The 19,120-nt window shown below is 48.6% G+C and overlaps 2 protein-coding genes across 7 annotated transcripts in view; both read left to right on the forward strand.

The window, feature by feature from the left end:
• Nucleotides 1–2,436, forward strand: part of FAM83F (family with sequence similarity 83 member F) — a 29,212-nt gene extending 26,776 nt beyond the window's left edge. Inside the window, exon 5 of the mRNA XM_077168898.1 lies at nucleotides 2,120–2,436. Within this exon, the coding sequence (XP_077025013.1) occupies nucleotides 2,120–2,169 (50 nt within the window). The 3' untranslated portion in view covers nucleotides 2,170–2,436. The remainder of the gene's footprint in view (nucleotides 1–2,119) is intronic.
• Nucleotides 2,437–16,296: 13,860 nt separating this feature from the next.
• TNRC6B (trinucleotide repeat containing adaptor 6B) overlaps nucleotides 16,297–19,120 on the forward strand; it is a 384,364-nt gene continuing 381,540 nt past the window's right edge. For all 6 annotated transcript variants that reach the window (XM_077168905.1, XM_077168910.1, XM_077168901.1 and 3 more), the window contains exon 1: nucleotides 16,297–16,540. The gene's annotated coding sequence lies outside the window, so the exon portion shown is untranslated. The remainder of the gene's footprint in view (nucleotides 16,541–19,120) is intronic.

Consider the following 19,120-nt stretch of genomic DNA (forward strand, 5'->3'; position numbering starts at 1 on the left):
CCTGAACCCTCTGGGAAGGTACAGCCCATCGTCCTTGACATAGTGGCCTTCCCTGTCCCTGTCCCCTGCTGCCTGTTTCCACACTACCTTGCCGCCAGCCGGACCAGACTAGCTGTGGCTCCTGAATGCCCCGGCAGCCTTCCCCGCTGCAGCCCCCATTTCATGTGCTCCTTCTACATTTAGTGGCCTCCCTGGTCTGCCGCCAGTTTCGCTTCCACAGTTACCTCTTTGACGCTTCATTTCTTCCATCAACTCCTTTGGGCCACCCATACCCTATATGCATTTTGTTTTTGTTTTTTTAAAAAAAAAAAACTGTTGATGTTTTCTCTCCTGTCCGTCCGCCTCAGAGTCCTGCCGGATGCCTGCAGGCAGGCAAAGGTGTGCACTGAAGGGGAGATGGGACACAGAGGACCTTCCTCAGACTGGTTTCTCTGTATCTTTCCAGGCTTTCTCAGAGCCTGAGTGAGTGAACAAGAGGGAAGCAAATCCTGACACATGCACCTTCTATCCCCAGGAAGGACATGGGACAGAGTGAGGCTCTAGGGAGCAGGCTCCCCTGCCAGCCCTTTCCCTCCCACCCTCCCAGCTGCACTCCTTCCCTGCCGCAGGATCTGCAGATTGGTGTGCCTACCTGCCTGCACAGTGCTGCTGCCTCTGGGGGAGAGTTTGGTGTCTGCTTAATAGGCCATGCAAGTAACACAAGCCACTAAGGAGAGGAAGTAAGGAAGGATGTGCCCATTGCAATAGTGAGAGGACTAAAGGAAGGCAAAAATAATCACTTTAACAGAGCTGCCCCAGACACAGCACTCAGTGCCCCAGCCAAAGGGGCTGGGCTTCCTCTCTCCATCAGGCCTCAGTGGGTGCAGCCCATCCCTCCCCCCTAGGACCTGACCCCCGTCCACAATGGCCTCCTGCCTAAGGGGAGGGCTTGGTGTTCAGCTGGATTAGTATTAAGTCCCGAGGATCTGGTGGACTGCAACTGAAGGGCAAGCTTAGGGACCTTGCAGTGGGAGCAGGGAGGGAAGGGGCCACCAGAACCAGAGCTCCAAGTCGGCTCTGGTTAGTGTCTCTCTGGCTAATGGCCTGGAAGAGGAGGTAGACTCCACCTTAATTAAATTCACAGCTGAAGTGATACTGGAAGGTGGTGTGAATACCAGGGAGATAACCCTTGCTGTGTAGAAAGAAACTGGCAGGAAGTAATGGAGCAGGCTGTAACTAGGAAAAGGGCAGTTGGCACTGCTGAGGACGTTGTCTCCAACACTGCCTCGCAGCACCGTCTCCTTCTTCCATACGTCAGAGAGCAGAGATCCAGCCAGAGAAGTCACCAGCCTTGCTTGAACTGTAGAGGAAGTGGAAATGCATTGCAGGGGCCTGGAGACAAGGAGGAACCAGCTTCTCTGGCTTGGAGTGGGACACTTCTCTTCCCTCTTCTTTCCCCTCTACCATAAAAGTGCTCCCCACCCCACCCCCCAGCCCGTGTAACCCCATAGTGCCCGGCTCTCGAAGCGCTACTGACCCTTTCCTGATGCGAAAGCTCTGCACCTTCCAACCTGGGCAGCCTGCTGTGGCGAAAGGAGCTGGGACTGTGTATTTAGAAGCCTGGCTGCTGGCGCAGGTGCCCACTGGCCCTGTAAGCTGTTGGCCTCACTGTGTTCAGCTGTAAAATGGGGCTAATGACGCCTGTGCCACAGTGTTGCCGCCTGTGGCGTCTGTGAGAGGATGACGGAGACTGTGTCTGGGACACTGTGACGCTGCATTCAGTGTGGACGAACTGCCTCTGGACAGACTTAGAAGCCACTGATGGTCGTTGTTGTTTCTTCAGTCTTCCCCACCCTCAGTGAGGGTGGGATATGGTGGATAGCACTTTTCCCACTTTTCACAGAGCCAATTTGGGAAGGTGTGGCTGACAGACCCCTCATGGCCCAAACAGGAGGGATCTTGCTGAGGTTACCAGGGCCAGGAGAGTCTTTCATGGGTGCCCTGTGACCTGGTTTTAAGATCAGCTTGGGAGGGACACAGTAAGTCCAGCTCCCAAAGGAGTGTCCAGGAGAGGGGCTGGAGGCAAGAGTACTATGCATTTTCTTACACCCTTCCCTGCCTGTGCTTCTTCTCTTCACAGGTAAAACACGTCCCAGTTCTGCCAAGCCAAGCAATTGCGTGATTTCCTGAGCCACAGGACAGCGGTGGGCAGGACTCCTGTATGCCCAAGATTGGCTGCCCACTCCCTGCCCTGTGGAGGGCACAGGACAAATCCTGCACCAGTTTGCACATCGGACCCCTGCCTGCCTCCTGCTTAGCAGCCTCTCTCGTGGCCTCAGGGACCCTGAATTCCAGACAGGAGGGTCCTCAGCATCTCAAGACAGTCCCACATCTCCACAAGACTGTTGGCTGGGCAGGGGTCACCACCTCCTTTTTTACATGAAGTGGAAGTTTGAATAGTGTCCGCTCTCCTTTATGCCTGGATTGTTCCCTCTGGCTGGGCTAGCCTGACCCTGCGGACCCCCAGATGGGGGGAGGGTCAGATCTTTATACCTTAGTGTGATAGGATCTCCAGGGCAGCCCTAACCCCCTGACTTATCCTTCTCATCCTTCTCTGGGCTTCCCGTTGCTTCAAACTCCCCCAAGAGATTGGTGGGGTAAAAGGGAAGAGGATATGGGCTCCGAGCCAGGGATCCCAAGTTCCAGTTTTGTTCTGGCCTCTGAATTCAAGGAGGAAGATGTGACTGGGACAGCTGGGGCACCAATGCTATGGTCTCTTGCATGGGAGCCTGAATGGAATGAGGAAAGGAAGGTACAGCCTTCCCCCAGCCAGAGGCAGAATCTGACACTGCCATTTTCAGACCCCTTGACCTGAGGTCTCAATTCCCTCTGTATGGTACTTGACATCTCAGCCCTGAGTTGTCTGGACCTCCTTGGCCATTGCCTGATGCAAGTCCATATAGGGGTTCTTATGGTGCCTTCACCTCAGGTTGTTCCCTCCCCTGAATAAGCCTTGATCTGCCACCAAAATCAGGGAGAGAGCATGCCCAAGGGCAGGGTGGGTGGGTGTCCAGGCCCCACGGATAGGAGTGTTTGCCCTATCACCGAGATGGTCCTCGGTCCTCTTCACCAGCCAGGGTTTATGTGCCTTCCCTGGTTTAGCCAAAGACTAGCCTTAACCTCCTGCCAAAAGTCAGGCTGTATTTAGGAACCTCGGACTCCCTGATTTGGGTGTCCATGACACCTGGCCAGGGTTACCTGGCCCACTCTCTCCCGGAGGAGAGAGTTCATGAATGGACAGGGCAAATGGCCAGACTCTAGACTCTGTGCTGACCCTGTATCAAGCAGAGAGATGAAGGATCCAAGCCACGGGATGAGAGGCAAGAGTGCCCTGTGGAAAGGACCTTTTTTTGCCTCTTGCTTTGAAACCAAATTATCTTCCCTTCTGCAAATCCCTGGGGCACCACTAGCACCTTGGGGGAGGGGCACATGTCTCAGGGCAGGTAATGGTGAGGCCAGGAAACATGCAGCACTGCTAGTGGTGCTGTGGTAAAGCAGACATTCCTCTTAAAGCAGGAACTGGGAGCAACACATTGCATTCATTTGAGAAGAATCTAGTCTTTGGGGTGGGGTGGGGGGAGCAGGGAGGGAAAGGAAGAGTGAGGCTGATTCTCAGGGGTCTCTGTTAGTCCTGAGGTTAGCTTCTAGGGTGTGGGGACAAGGGAGTGAGGTCCCTTACCCCCCTCCCTGAGCTTTCGTGATGATTAAACACTTCCTGGAAAGTGCTTCCTTGTGTACCAAGGCCTGGCAGTGTGGCACATGCTCGTTCTGGAGAGGAAGGAAGAGGGTTATGTTAAACCTCTGCTCAAACTGGTTTACCAGATTAGCCACCTTGAGAGTCTTGAAAGCATGGGACATGAGATGGGTGCATTGCAATGGGGGAAGGGACCTTCCTCAGAGTGGAAGGTGGGCACTAGTGGGGGCAAGGAGGAGACCTGTAGAAGGGAGCAGTTTCTGAGCCGTCCTGCGCAGGAGTGCTTCTGCCTCCCCTGTGAGAGAAGCAAGCCTACTTCATCCCTTTCCCCTCTCCTGAGCGAGCAGGTCCAGTTCCCTCCTCTGCCCTGAAGGCATCAGATTGGAAATTCAACTCACTGCTGCCTTGAGCCTGGCCTCCCTCTCTGCCTTAGTTTCTCCATGTGCCAAGATGGGGTCACCCTCATTTACGTCATAGAAGTGAAGGGGGGAGAGGAGAGCTGATGGTGAAGTGGAAGCAACTCCATGTAGCTGCAGGGTTATTGGACTGTAAGGCAGGAACCCTTAGGCAGGGCATTCTCCCCTCCAGCCTGTTTCCTCTTGTGGAGGTTTGAACAAAATGTCTCTGACCCCTTCCAGCTCTGAAATGCTAACAGTATTCTAGAGAGACTATAGTCTAAAGATTTCTGAGGATCTTGAAGTCATAAAATGGAGCTCTTAATGTTTGCTTATCTGCCAAAGCTACAGCCCACTCGGATATGCCTCTTGGCTTCTCAGTTTTTACTCCATCTGCCCTCTGTTCTAGCACTTGCACATATTTGTGAAATATTCTCACTGTCATCAAATCGCAAGGGAACAGCTGGCCTTCCCAGTTGGATGGCAAGTTCAAGGGCGGATCATGCCCTTGGTCTCTCCACAGCAGCTTCCACAAGGCTGGGTACATGGGAAGGGCTGTAGAAGGAACAGGAATGAAGCACCAGAACACACCCAGTGCTGTGGTCTGGCTCCTCCACCACTGCCAAGGTGCTCTTTCTGGGAAAACGGAGTTCAAGCCCTGCTTATCTAGGTGGAGTGTCAACAGCTGGCTCTGTTCTTTTAGAAGGCCAACCCCCAGTGAGCAGGGACACCTGAGGGCTTAGATCCCTGGGGTTGCTGCCACCCCATATTCTGCCCCATGAGGCCAGGATGCACAAGACTCTTGCATGGCGCTGGGAGGTTTTCCCTTGAGCTGTGGCAAAACTTACCAGCTCTCTGTTCTCTGGGTATGGTTAATCCTATTCCTGATCACTTGAGAGTGTTTTCCGGACTTGAGACTATCTGCTAACACCACTGCCCTATACCTGTAGAGAACTTTATTTACGGGCTAGACCAAAAATGAGGCCTGGAAAAGGGAGCAACTTACTCAAGCCACAGCGAATCGTAGCAGTAGAAGCCAAGAAAAGGGAAACTGGCTGTTGCTTTTCTCTTTTTCAATTATTCAGCACCTACTATCTACTAGTCACTGAGCTAGATGCTTTACTTATTTGCAGGTTTTCAGTCTAAGGCTAAGTCAAAAGTTTTCCTATATATTTGGGGATTGAGCCTTATAAAGCATGGTGAGCAGGGTAGTTCTTATTACGTCCACATTACAGATGAGGAGGTACCTGACTCTCCTAAGATCCCACGTTGTGTTAAATGCAGATCAAGCCAACTCCTCAAGACCAGGCCTTCTTGACCTCAGGACTGTTTTTTGTTTGTTTGTTTGTTTAGGACTGTTTTTATTTGGGGCCAAATAATTATTTGCTATAAGGAGCTGTGCTGTGCATGGTAGATTGTGTAGCGGTGTCCTTGGCCTCTACCCACTAGATACTAGTAGTGCCTTTCCCTGTTGTGACAACTAAAGATGTCTCAGACATTGCCCACTGCTATTGGTTGAGAACCAACTGCTGTATACCATGCAGCCCCAGCAGCCCAGGCAGGTTGCTTCTCTGTCTATGCTTTTATATGAACTCTACCCTGTGAAACAGTTCTCTGAGAGAAAGCTTTGAGGGTTTGGCCTCGCTTTCTGGGACATACATACAAATCCATCTTTGTCCCAGTTACCTCACTTAGCTCTTCACTCCCCAGAACCCCAGAACAGGTATGTTTATGTGCACACAGCTGCCTAATTGGCAGCTTTGCTCCCAATCTGTTCCCTTCTTTCAGTATCAGTTAAATTCTGTACAGAAAACACCTATGTGTCCCCACCTCAAAAAAGTGGCCGAAGCTTACAGCAGACAGCCTTCTATCTCCTCCAGTCAGGCCAGGCAGGAATAGCTCCCTGAAACGTCGTTATCACATTTGGAATGAGCATCGATAGAACCCCTCAGCAGCTAATTAGCCCTGCTATGAGCTGTGGGTATAGTTTATCATCTGGTGGTGCTACATGATCATTCCTTCTTGCCCAGAGGACCCAGCAGCTGTCATGATTGTCTGTACTGCTGTTTCAGTCACAGGAGTTTGGTACAGAGCAGGAACCCGGGTTCAGTGAGCTGAGCTAGACCATGATTAAAATGATGCAAGATGTTCACATTAGGGGAGAAGGGCAGGAGGTGGCAGGTGCAGATATGAGTACTTTTAGATGAACTACCAGCTGGATCAGCTCAGAGACCTCACAAAGCAAAGCAGGCCTGAATTTCCTACTAACCTTTTGAAGTTCCCAACTACAGACCAAGAGAGGCCCTGCTTCCAAATACTTGCTCTGCAGCATGGTGCTTTTGCCTGGCATGATAGGGGTTCCTGAGCCTGAAGATCAGGCTCTGAGTGTTGTGGCCTATCTTTTTATTCATAGCTCAATACCTATTTGTGAAATGATTGAAAACTTGACAGCCACACAATAGTAGCCTGGCTAATACCCTTGGGAGTTGTCAGAGGTTCCCAAATTTGTCAAGACCCTTTCAGTCCTGTTCTCAACTTTCCGAAATCACAATGGAAAACAGATAGGATTCTGCTCTCTGCTATTTAATCTCTTAAATGCTGAGTTTATCAATACTCCCTCCTGACCCAATCCTTTCCTCCGGGAAGGCTTCTTTTCATCTCCCAGGACCTTAAGACTTGGTGAAACCAGGTCTTGAGGCCTCTCTGGCTGTTCAGGGACAGCCCTCTGCATGGTTCCTTTCAAAAGGCTGACACAGAAGCAGCGTAGGAGCAACCAGGCCTTGAGTGAGAAAATTGGTCCAAAGTCATCCAACATCCAGTTACCCAGAATCCCCAAGAGCCCTTTCACTACACTGGGTGGCCTCTCCAGGTGACAGCCAACTGGAAACAAGTTTTCATCTGGAAAAGGGACAAAAAGTCGGTGTCTGCAGCCTCTAGAAAGTAGCTCCAGGAAAGATGTCCTAGAAGGAGACCGGGTAGGACCTGCTCCAGAAGTCAGCGAGTGTGTAGGAGCCTGGAAGAGGATGGAGGAAAAGGCAGGAACCAGGCAATGTGCCCACAGCACCCACGGTCCTCTGCGTGTAAGCAAGGGGAAAAGATCCCCTTGTGTGCTAAGAACTATGCCTCGTGATTTAAGTAGTTTTGCCATCCCCCACCCCCCACCCCACTCACCTCTTCCTGAAAGCATCTTAGAAGTTAGATGACAGGTTGGGGGAAAGGCACTCACCCAGCAGTGTTGGCAGGTTGCAGCCCTTTGTTCATTCAATGGATGTTTACTGTGTGCTAGGCCTGGGGGTAAAATGGTGAGCTGGGAAGACCCAGAGGTCCCCATGCTGGTGGAACTCCTGGTTTCAAGGTGGTTGGGGTGCATGCAGCTTGCTGTCATCTTGGCTGAGGTGAGCAGTGGAGGGAGAACAGGTTTCAGAACAGGAAGACTTGGGCTAAGATACTGAAAAGCTAAATGACTCCAGCAAGCTATATCACCTCCTGAACTCTGGTTTCCCCATGTGGAAAACAGGGATGAATGTGGCAGTGTGCTGAGGTTGTGGGAGTGATTACGTGCAGTTCAGTCAACAGCCAGGGTTTCCGTGGTTCATTGTATCAGGTGTTTTATCATTTTTCTTTAGGGACAGTCTCACCTGGATCATTCCATGGATTTGCCACTTTGATTGTGCAGGGTTGGCACAGGCTTAAATGTCCATCCAGCTAGAGCAAGTTTCAAGGCCCAGGTTTTGAATGAAAAGTGGAGAAAACCTGCTAGAGATACTGTCTATAAGCAGCTCTGCTCTGTGGGACCCTTATGTTCCCCTTGCACTTTGGGCCCCACCTCAGCGTGAATGTATTGGTTCCGTGGGTGGAAGAAGGCTACCACCTTATCTGGTTGTGCAGAAGTCCCTACGTAACTTTTCTTGAGAGTTTTGGGTTAAAAAAAAAAGTTTAATATCTAGAACCCTTTATATATAAAGCTCAAATAAAACCTAACACAGGGCGGTGCAATGGTGGCTCAGTGGCAGAATTCTCACCTGCCATGCAGAGACACAGGTTTGATTCCTGGAGCCTGCCCAGGCCAAACAAACAAACAAAAAAACCTAAGGCAAAGAAGCAGAACTCATCCAGAGAAGCCTGCCTACCCAGCACCAAGCCAGGCCCAACTCCAAACCCTCCCCCAGTTTTGCATGCAGCCATCTGCACTGGCCCTGACCATGGCCTGCCTGTCCCCCAGCTGGGCTGGGAGAAGCTCAAATGCAGGAACAGTGCCCAGCGCAGGCAGCCTTGAAGAGAACTGGGCTCCAGGACTTGTTTCCTTTAGAAGAGCCAAAGGCATCGTGGGGAAAGGCTGACACCGTGTGGCCACTTGGTGGCAAGTCTCCCTCTGGGTAGGGGAGCAGCTGCCCACAGGGTCAGATGGCTGCAGCCAGGGACCAGCAAAGGTTTTCTGTAAAGGGCCACATAATAAATATGCTGGGCCGTGGGGTGTCTGTCATAACTACTGCTGTTAAAGACATACGTAAACAGATAAAACCACTGAAACTTTATTTATGGACACTGAAATGTGACTATCAGGCCATTTCCATGTGTCAAAAAATATTCTTCTCGATGTTTTTCATCCATTAAAAGATGTAAAAATCATTTTTGGTGTGCGGGTCATGCAAAACTCGGCAGCAGGTGGATTTGGCCCATGGACCTTAGTGTGCCGACCCCTGGCCTAGGACAGGGCTCCTCTGGCCTCTGCTCCCAGCACTAACTGAGCTGTCACACTGGAATCTTTACCTTGTCACTGTTCCCCTCTAGGGGAGTCCAATGGTCTCCTCCCTCCTTCTAGCCAGATTGTTACCACTTAGCCCTCACCTTAATAGAAATTCTGGAGCCATTGTTGGTTTTCACTTGTTTAATAAGTTTATATAAATGTCAGGAGCCCAGCCCTATGCTCAGGGGCCTGCAGTTTAACCAATGTTTATTTAACATTAACTTTTATTCATTTATTCACTCATTTGTTCAGACAAGCTTATTGAAAATCTGCTGTACCCCAGGCCCTATAAGACAGACCAGGTCTCTGCCCTGATGATGTTCATAAGCGGGTTAGAAAGATAGACACCAGAAGGCAAGTGTGATGATGGGGAAACACAACGGGTATGGAGCTCAGAGGAGATGCTTGACCTGCGAGTGGTAATCAGGGAAGGCTTCCTGAAGGAGGAGGAGCTCTCTAAGCTGTTAACTGAGGAGTGAGTAGGGGAGGCATTCTAGGAAAAGATCCAGAGCCAAGAAGGAACTTTATATTTGAGGGGAACATAAGCATAGCCATCAGGGACATAGCAAAAACTCAGACATAGCATCTGCCCTCAAGGCCCTTGGTCTGGTAAGTGAGACAGCCTATAACTAAGGTTGATGAGAAGTTTAAAGATGTTTTCTTTCTAGCCTTTTAGAATTGGTTACCACTGAGCCTATGGAAGTGATGGCGGATGGCACTCCTAAAGCTGTAAATAATTCCCACCGCCAAGCTGGGGGTGGGTCTGACTGAGGAAATCTGGGGTGGAGCCAGGAGAGGGCTGCTTTCTCTGTCCTGAAGCCCTTTAGAGGAGGAGGGGCTTGAACTCAACTTTGAAGAAAGTGTGGGCTTGGTAACAGGAAGCAAGGAAGGGTCATTCTAGGCAGCAGAAACTGCACGGACAAACTCCCTATGGCAGGAACAGGCATGGCCCAGCTGAGGGTCCACCAGAAAGTTCTCCTGATGGGGTCCCAGGGAGGGACACACCCTTCACTGGGTGCCAATCCCAGGGGCCTTCACTGTGTGAGTCTCACAACAACCCCAACTGGCAGAAATTATTTTTCTCAGCTCTACCAATTAAACACTCTGTGACCACAGGCAGTTAACCTCTCCTTGCCTCAGTTTTCTCCTCTGTATTGATGTCATGAGGTTGTTGTGAGGATTGAGTAAGTCGGTACATATAAAGTCACTAGGTCTGGCTTCCCGGGCTTGTGACCAGTGCTGTCCTACAGGGCCCCATGCTCTGAAGGTGAAGGGTCCTACATTTCGTTTAATGCTCTGCTGAGCCCATCTTAAAATCCTTAATAATTTTTAAGCAAGCGGCCCTACAAATTAAGTAGCAGTTCCTGCCTGGTACATAATATGTACTTAAAATATGTTAGGTTTTATGATTATCTCACAGTCTAGACTAATAAATCTAGTTCAATATACTTATTTTAGAAATGAGGAAACTGAAGCCCACCTTGTTTACCTGACTTGTACAAGTTCATGCAACCTACAGGCTGCAGAATGAAGGCTGGGGATGGAGAGCTGAAAATGGTAATCTTAGAGGTGGAGGTAGGAAAATAACTCAGCCCCCTGTCTCTGGAAGACATAACGAGAGAAGGGCAGACAGGCTCCTTTGAAGGAGCTTAGAGAGAGAAATGATAAGAAAAGGAGTAGGAACAGTTGTAGAGGTAGGAGGAAAGCTGGCTATTTTGAGAAACCAAGAGAGGATTCTCAGAATGAAATGTAGCCGTGAAGTCATGGAAACAAGTACTGACAAATTCTCTCGGATCTGGGCCACAGGAGGTCATAGGTGAGCATAGAGAAAGGAGTTCCAGTAGAGATTTAGGGTTGGAGGCCAGGTTTAAAGAAGGAGGGAGTACTGATGGCAGTGGAGATGGCTACAGGGCTTCATTTAAGAAATTGAGAAGGAAATAGAGGGGAAAAAGAAAGGAGGGAAGGAAAGAGGCAATTTGAAGGGGATGGGAGAGGAGTCAGATCCAAATTAGGATTCAAAGGAAAGACCACCAGAGGCAATGATTTAGTCAGGAAGAGGCGCATCCTTTTTCCAGAGTCTGTAGGGAAGCAGAGGACAGGGTTGAGATAATAAAGTCTATGAGGGCAACTGGCTGCCTCCCCAGCTGTGTTGTACCCTTGAGGTATCCCAAGGGCTCTAGAGTAGGAGGAGAACACACTTGCTCATTAGAGTCAGGCTGCCTGAATCCATTTATGGTGGCCTTGGGTAAGCAAGTCAGCCATTCAGTGCCTCAGTCTGCCTATCTTGAAAATGGGGATAACCATAGTTGTTGTGAAGATTAACTGCTAACAATCCATTCAAAGTTCTTAGCACAATACCTGACCCATAGCAAGGGCTCACAAAATGGTAACCATTAAGACCCACATCTCCTGGGTCTCTTGTGAACTTCCCTGCATGTGTTACAGTGTTGGGCAGTCCTCAGGAGAAGCCCAGTATTTGCTGCTTAACTAGGAAGCGTTTCAGGAAGCGTGCTCATAAAAATCGAGGGATGATTTAGAAGTGGTGTAGCGTCTGTCATAAGAGCTTTGTTGCACAATAAATACTACCAGACTTCTAATAAATGCTTATGAGCATGTCTTCTGTAATCTGCACCCTTCAGAGAGTTCCTCTACCTTGCTGATGTTGGCCTTTGGCTAAGGCCACACCTATTGCTTGACCCCTAGTGAGCTATATCAGCTGTCAAGCTGTCCATTTGTCTTCTGGATTAGGTTCCTTTACAGGGATCTTCCCGTTGTTTGTTATAAGATTTGAGAATTGAAGAATCCTTTACAAACATTTCTACCTCACAGCCATGAGAGCCAGTGTGAAGGATGAAGTTCTCCATGCCACAGAAATCAGATCTGGGGCAGATCCAGCTGGCTCCACCATTCCAAGCTTGTGGGTCATTGCAGAATCATTCGCAGAAATTCCCATTGCATTGGACTTTGTCCAGGGAAGGGCAGAGATCACAGAACAATCTCACAAGGGAAAAAAGGGAAGGCCTGTTGCTTGGAATGGCTCAGAGCACTTTTGGTAGCCATCCAAGATAGCTATCACTCATTAAATCTATCTTCCCCTTCAGCAAAAAGCCAACTATATAGAACACCACATATAGAGCTCTAAGAATAGTGTAACACTACAAGAACAAAGTGCACTTGGCCTGCCTACAAATGTGCAGGGCTTAGCAAATCTTTTTATTGTCAAAGCTGGGGGGGTTAGAACCAGCAACACACACACAAACAAAAAACAAAACACAAACAAACACATTTTCCCCAAGTAGCACAGAGAGGAAATAAGAGAGTGTAGGAGAGCACCCTAGTGTATTATTCTCTGAACTGGGCCCCCTTTTCACTTGATGGATTGACCACAGCACAGCTGTAAGCCCTGGACCAATGTGGCAGGTTGGAGCTGTACGTACCCCAGAAAATCATGCTCTTAAACTTAATCCATTCCTGTGGGTGTGGTCCCGTTGTAAATGTTACTTCAGTTAAGGTGTAACCCACCACAATCAGGATGAGTCTTAATCCTAGTACTGGAACCCTTAATAAGGGGGAAGAAATTCAGACATAGAGAGAAAGCCCCAGGGAGCAGCCAGAAGCTGAAATTCACCAGAACCCAGAAGAGAACAGAGAGGCCAAGAGAGGCCGTCATGTGCCTTGCCACGTGACAGAGGAGCCAAGGATTAGGCCCACTGGCAGCCAGCCCCAGGACTCCAGTCTTTGGGAAGAAAGCATCATCTTGGTAATACCTTGATTTGGACTTTCTTTTAGCCTCAAAACTGAGTCAATAAATTCTCATCGTTTAAGCCAAACTATTGTACGGTATTTGCTTGCGCAGCTCAGGAAACTAAAACAGGCAGTTTCTGAGGAACACTGCAGACCCCCACCCCACTCCCACCTTCGCCAATTCCACATCCACACCAGGCTGAGTGAGGCCCGCAGTCCTGTAACAGGTAGTAAAGTAATTTTCTGGGGCAGGAATTTGAAACCTTTATCCTCCACAATAAATGGTTGTTAATTTATTGGCTTCCTTCCACGTTGGGAAGGGACGGTAGGAGCCATTCAAAGTTGTGATTCTGAGCATGGAGGGCTCTCACAGCCCAAACAACCATATTCGACTGTTTGTTGGAAGAAGAAATCCACGTGTGGGTCTGCCATAGAAGAGTCTGGGGAGAAGTTCTCCTTAACAGTGGTTGGCTCTAGTGGGATTATGAGGAGCTTTTACTTTCTTGCCCCCCCCCCCCTTTTTTTTTCATGGGCAGGCACCAGGAATCGAACCCGGGTCTCCGGCATGGCAGGTGAAAAACTCTGCCTGCTGAGCCACCATGGCCTGCCCGGAACTTTTACTTTTATATAACTTTGTATTGTCTGAAATTTTCACTCAATGTTACTATTGTTTTAATGCAATTTTATTGAGATACATTGACATAGCATAGAAACCATTTGAAACAAACAGTCACTGGTTCAAAATATCATCACATGGTTGTGCATGCAGCCCCGTGACCAAATTTAGAACATTTTCATTACCCCAGAAAATAAATAAAAAAAAAAAAAAAGAAAACCCTAACCCTCCCATACTCCTTATCCCCCCTATTATTGACCCATAGTATTGATATGGTAATTTGCACTGTTGATTTGAAAGCGTTTTAAAATAGTACTGTTAACTATAGTCCATAGTTTGTTATAGGTACATTTTCCCTCTGTTATCAATGCCTTATAAAAGTGCTGTATATCTGCTCTAGTTCACGAAAGAACTTTTTAATATTTGTACAGTTAAACACGGTCATTGTCCATCACAAGATTCACTATGTTATATGCCAGGAAAACAGATAACTTATTTGGAACCTATTTTCTCTATTCTCAAATGGGCAAACATGAAATCTTCCTGCTTTCTCCTGGGTATGGATAGCACCATGAGGTGAAGTAGAAAGACAGCTGAAGACTATCTTTCTAGGATTCTAGGAAGACTAGGCTTTAACCACTTCTGTCTATTCCTGTCCTGCTCCCTGCCCCAGGGAATAAATGTTGCAGGTCACCTCCACATCATCAGCCTCTTCCCTAACTAACCACAACTGATTTTCTGTGAAGATGCCCCTTCCTCTGGGAAGTCATTCCTAATCCACCAAGATTGAGTCCTTTTCTCCTCCCGTGTGCTTCCAAGGCACCTTATCCCAGCACACACTATGATTACCTATTTACTGTTGTTGGTCACCCACTAGAGGTGAGGTCTAAGAAGGCAGAGAAGTTGTTTTATTCATCTGTGTAGCCCTTACACCTTAGGAAAGTACCTAACTTGCTCAATAACTATTTATTGGATGATTTTTTATTTGTAATCAGAGCACTATAAGGGATACAATGATGAAAACAACACCATCTGTTTTCAAGGAACTTATAATTGGGTTGGGGAGACAGACGTGTCTAATAATTATAAAATCAAGCACTAGATTAAAGATTAAAACAGAGGTACAAGCAACAAACTATGGATATAAGGAAGGCTTTGGACCCCCAACATTTTTTTTGCAGTTTGTTTTCTGGTTAAGAATTGTCATATTAGAATGCTGGTGTGAGGTACGTGCATGGAGTTGCGAGAATCCATGTTCTCAGGAGCTTTATTGGAATTTAAGTCTGATGATCTTTCTTTTGTTCTGTGGGCAGTTGCCCTAGGAATACCTGCCATTTAATCTTAATTGATGTTTGTGAAATGCCTTGTCTTCCTCTGTTGAAAGCTCTAAGTGTTGAGCATTATTATGCTGTTACAGTGGTTGTTTTATTATTAAAGCAGTGCCAGTGAGGTTACACAACAGCTTGGATCAAGAAGCAAACCGAGGGCGGTAATCTCACTGAAGCTACAAGGCATGGGGATTTGGGATGATTGTTAATTACCCGAGGAGGAATGTGGGCTGGAGTCCAGTCTGGGGCTCCTGGAGATCATTTCAGTCCCAGAGGCTTGGGGCTGGCTCTCTGGCAGTGGGTTTTAGGCATCCTTGCCCTCCTCTGGCTGGAATGTCATATTCACTTTGCTGAAAGCTGCCACACAGCAAGAACCCAATGGCTGCAAGCCAGGAGCACGTCTTGCTTGGCATCAGGGGCTACCCTGGAAGCTTTCCAGGAGCTGAAGGGCTGTCCCATTTGCATGCAATACATTATTTCTAAAGTGATCTATTCTTTCTCTCTTTCCACTCTTTTCCACTGTGTTTCCGGCTGTTGAGAACTCTCTCTGAAGAGTAAGCTGGGAAAGAGCGGGCAGGGGCCAAGAAGGGTAGAGCTTGGCACACAAGCATAGTAAAATGTCCATTTATAAAAGCTGAGAAAATGAACATAGACGTAGATGCGCTTCGGATCAGGAAATACTAGGATTGTTTAATTTTGGATGGGAATGGCTGGGGGCTTGGAGGAAGAAGCAGTGACAACCTCTCCATATTTGGTCCCCAACAATGTGACTAAACGTTTTTAAGGTTCTGGGTTAGCTGAAAAGTAGGATTCTGAGCCAAATGAGGAGGAACTAAGGAATAGAGAAAAGAGGCCAGACTCTGGAGTAAGACAGACGAAGGATCAAACACCCGGTCCCCCTATTACTTTCTGGGTGATCCTAGGCAACTGCCTAACCTCTCTTGAGCCTCAGTTTCCCGTTTGTAAAATGCAGATAATGTCAAACTCAACAGACTTAACGAAATACTCTGTAAAGGACTCAGCACAGTACTTGCACATAGTAGGTGCGCAATAAATGGTAGTCACTATTCACGTCAATTTCTTGCCAAATAACCAGAGCCGAACCAAATGCCCCAGCAAACAACCTTGGCACAGCAAATCTACAGCTGACTGACGCACCTGTTTGCCCAATGAGGTAGCAGGAAAGGACTCAGTGGAGTCAAAACCAATGGTATAAAGCCTTGTTGCTGGACGGCTTTCTCGCCCTTCCACCAATAGTCTTAAGATTTGACGTGGGAGTGACATCTTGCCAGCCCAATGATACCCAAACCAGCCCATTTCGGCGGGGATAAATCAAGGAGCCGGTACCTATAAATTCCGTTATTAGTCAGTATTGGATGAAGAGAGCAGCTTGGGAGAAACAGCGCGAAGACAAGGCACTAATGCGCTAAAAAAATAAAAAATTAAAAGAAAGACGATGGTTGCGCCAAGTGAGTTCGGCCGCCATGATGCTCTAGTTTCCCCTTCGTCTCGCTGCGTCCGCCACCGAGGAAGGAGCCTCTGGGATGCCGAGGGGGTGTGTCTCCGAGTGATTGGCGCATGCAGCTCAGCCAATCCTAGCTCGTCAAACGGGAAGCATTTAACCAATGAGGGGCGACGGCAGCGGCGAGGAATTGGAGGCAGATTGACGGGCACAAAAGCTGGCCAGTGAGAACTGGAAGCATCCTCCCTACGGCCAATAGAGTGGGTCTCTGGGCGGGCCCCCAGTGTTTGTGTTGTGGTTTTGGGGGAGGGAGGCGGAGGGGAAAGTTTGTTTATTTTGTTTTTAGTTTCTGGGGTCCCCGTGTTTCTGGGAAGTGAAGCGTGAGGGAGCGACCCCCGACACCCCTCGTTCGTCCCACAGCGTCTCCTCCTTAGCCTGCAGAGAAGCGGGGACCGCGCGCATCGCATCGTCTCAGAGCGGAACGCCGCGTACTCGGAGCCGGCAGCGGCTCATCGGTGAGTGGAGACCGACGGCCACCGCCGTCCTCCCCTCCCCCGCGCGTTGCGCGGGTCCGAGCTGGGCTGCCGCGGGTGGGCGAGGACGCCCGCGGGAGCGCGCGGCGAGGGCCGGGATGTCAAGCTGAGGCGCAGCGTGTGCGTGTCCTCGCGAGTGAACGCGTGCGCGCGGCGGGAGAGGGTCGGGGCGGGCGCGGGACCCGGTGGCTCGCGCGGCGGGGGCGTTGAACGCGCGCTCCGTGGGGGCGGCCCTTGGGTGGGTTTGAGTAGAGGAGCGCGCGCCCAGGTCTCCGGTTTCTGTAGGGGCAGGGCAGCCGAGGGCGCCCGAATGGCCGGAGCCCGGGCTGCGGGCGCGCGCGACGCGGGGTGTCACGCGCCGGCAGGTGTGAGCTGGGGGAGGGTTTCCGGGTGGGCCGGCAGAGTCAAGTTCGCTTCCCGTTGTCGGTGGCGCCCTCGGGGCCGCTAGAGGATCCCGAGCGACCGACCGGAGGCCCTCTCGGTACTCGCGTCGCGGCTGAGAGCCGAGGCCCGCGGACGGTGGTAGCGGAGGTGTCCGGCCTCGGAGCCTCCCGGTCCCTGCTCTGCGTGGTGGACCTGGCCCTGATGGAGGAGCGAATGCATTCCTCTAGTTATCCCAGGGCGAAGGGTCCTATCCCGCTTACCCGCCAGAGCTCTGCCTGTGTGGCTGCGCGCTCTGGAGGCGATTCATACTGGGAAACGTGGGCCAGGAGGAGTAACAGCAGACGGAACGGCCCAAGGGAGTGTTTTCTGCCTCCCCTGGTCCGGTGCCCATTAGTTTCAAGCCCTTACTGGCTGAGTATCCGATTCAGCTCAGTGCACTGTAGTGGCTGAAGACACTTGTCAGGCGCCCTAAGGGTCAGCCATCCTTAATTTGGGGGGGCATAGGTTACTAGCCTGGGACTTTTCAGGTCCTTTGCTTACTCAGGTCTCTTGTGGTCATTTTTATTACTTTTTAGCATCTGTGCTAGAAAGACTGAGCGAGGGAAGAGAGTTACTTTCAAGTTGGTTATTTGTATTACAATATAAGCAAAATTATACAACAAAGTTGGCCAGAGATATTTCTTCATAGTAAGTAAATGAAACAAACCAATCCAGAGTTGGTGAATAAAACATCATTGGTGTCCCTCCCAACAGTTAAGCATATAGAATTAGAGAGTTTAGTTTACACCTTTGCATTTTGTAAAAGTTTGATAGTGGAGGCTATTTCTTTTGTCATTGTGGGAAATTTCAACTGGTGGTAGTTTGCCTGTTGATTTGGAGAGCATCAGTGATCTTGATTTTGAAAGTAGATCTACTTAAATGCCTCTTAAAGAGCAGAACTTTTATCATATTGTCTTGCACTTATTCAGCATGTGGTATCCCTGTATATAGGAGGTTTTTTTTAGAAGTTTTTTAAAATTTTCACTTCGTGCCTTGTGATAGATGTCTTTACTGTTTTATGGGTGAGAAAAAGCCTCAAAGAGCTGTGTCCAGAACTAGGCAACCAGGAAGTTCAAGGGCCTGGATTTAGTCTCAACTCTATTTTCAAAGCCTGTGTTTGTTCCATTTTGCCTTCTAAATTATCCAGAGGAAGAAAGGCAGGAAAGTGAAAAATAAAGAGAAATAGAAAAAGGTAATCTCTAGAAGATTAGGTGGCCCGTACCTAATTTAAGAATGTAATCCTAAATTAAGATCATTCTTGGTTTTTAGAAATTAACAATTTTTAAAAAGTAAACCTAGGCTTGATTTTTATTTTCTTCCTGTTTGATTTTTATAACGATAAATAGAACTACATTTTAAGACCAATGCTCCCACAGCCCTGTATGCGGATCTCTGCTCCAGTGCCTTGCTGTTATGGTAAATCGTATGTGCCTTTCCAGGGACCCAGATGTTATCTCTTTTTGCATCTAGCACAATGCTTGGGACATGGTAGGGACACAGTAAATGCTTGTTGACAAAGGAGCAGGTTTTAAAATGTGATGAATTCAGTTACATTTTAGTTGTTGAATTATGCAGTTTTAGTTTAATGGTGCAATAAGAAAGTGAGTAGTTCGTGTGCAGAAGACATGTTCTGGAAGAATACTTAAATGGAGTGTCCCATGGCGTCTTGGGAAGTTCTGGCAGCTGGCAGAATCTCTCAGTTCTACTTACCTGTTTCAGCTACTGTACCTTTCTGTTTTTCCTTTCACTTCCAGAGCTCTTAAAGAGGACAATATCCTGATTGCGTCCTTTCCTTCATTACTTGGTTATTCTTTAAACCTTGGCAGTCTGGCTCCCAACCTCACCATTCCACTGACAACTTTCTGCAAGGTTCCCAGTTACCCAGTGGTTCAGTTTCCCAGACCATCTTTTTAGACTTCATCCTGTTCGGTCTTCCTGCAGCAGCCAAACTTTGACTACCCTCCCCTTTTAAAAATGTTATTCTAAATATTATAAACAGTAAATAAATTTCATGTTCAGCTCTATGAAATTTTAACGCATGTATGGGTTTGTGTATCTATCACCACAATCAGGATACAGAAAGTTCCAAAAACTTCCTCATGCTCCCTCTTTGGATTACTGTTTTCTTAGTTTTCTGGC

The sequence above is a fragment of the Tamandua tetradactyla genome, chromosome 7 (genome assembly GCF_023851605.1).
Source record: "Tamandua tetradactyla isolate mTamTet1 chromosome 7, mTamTet1.pri, whole genome shotgun sequence".
Lineage (NCBI taxonomy): Eukaryota > Metazoa > Chordata > Mammalia > Pilosa > Myrmecophagidae > Tamandua > Tamandua tetradactyla.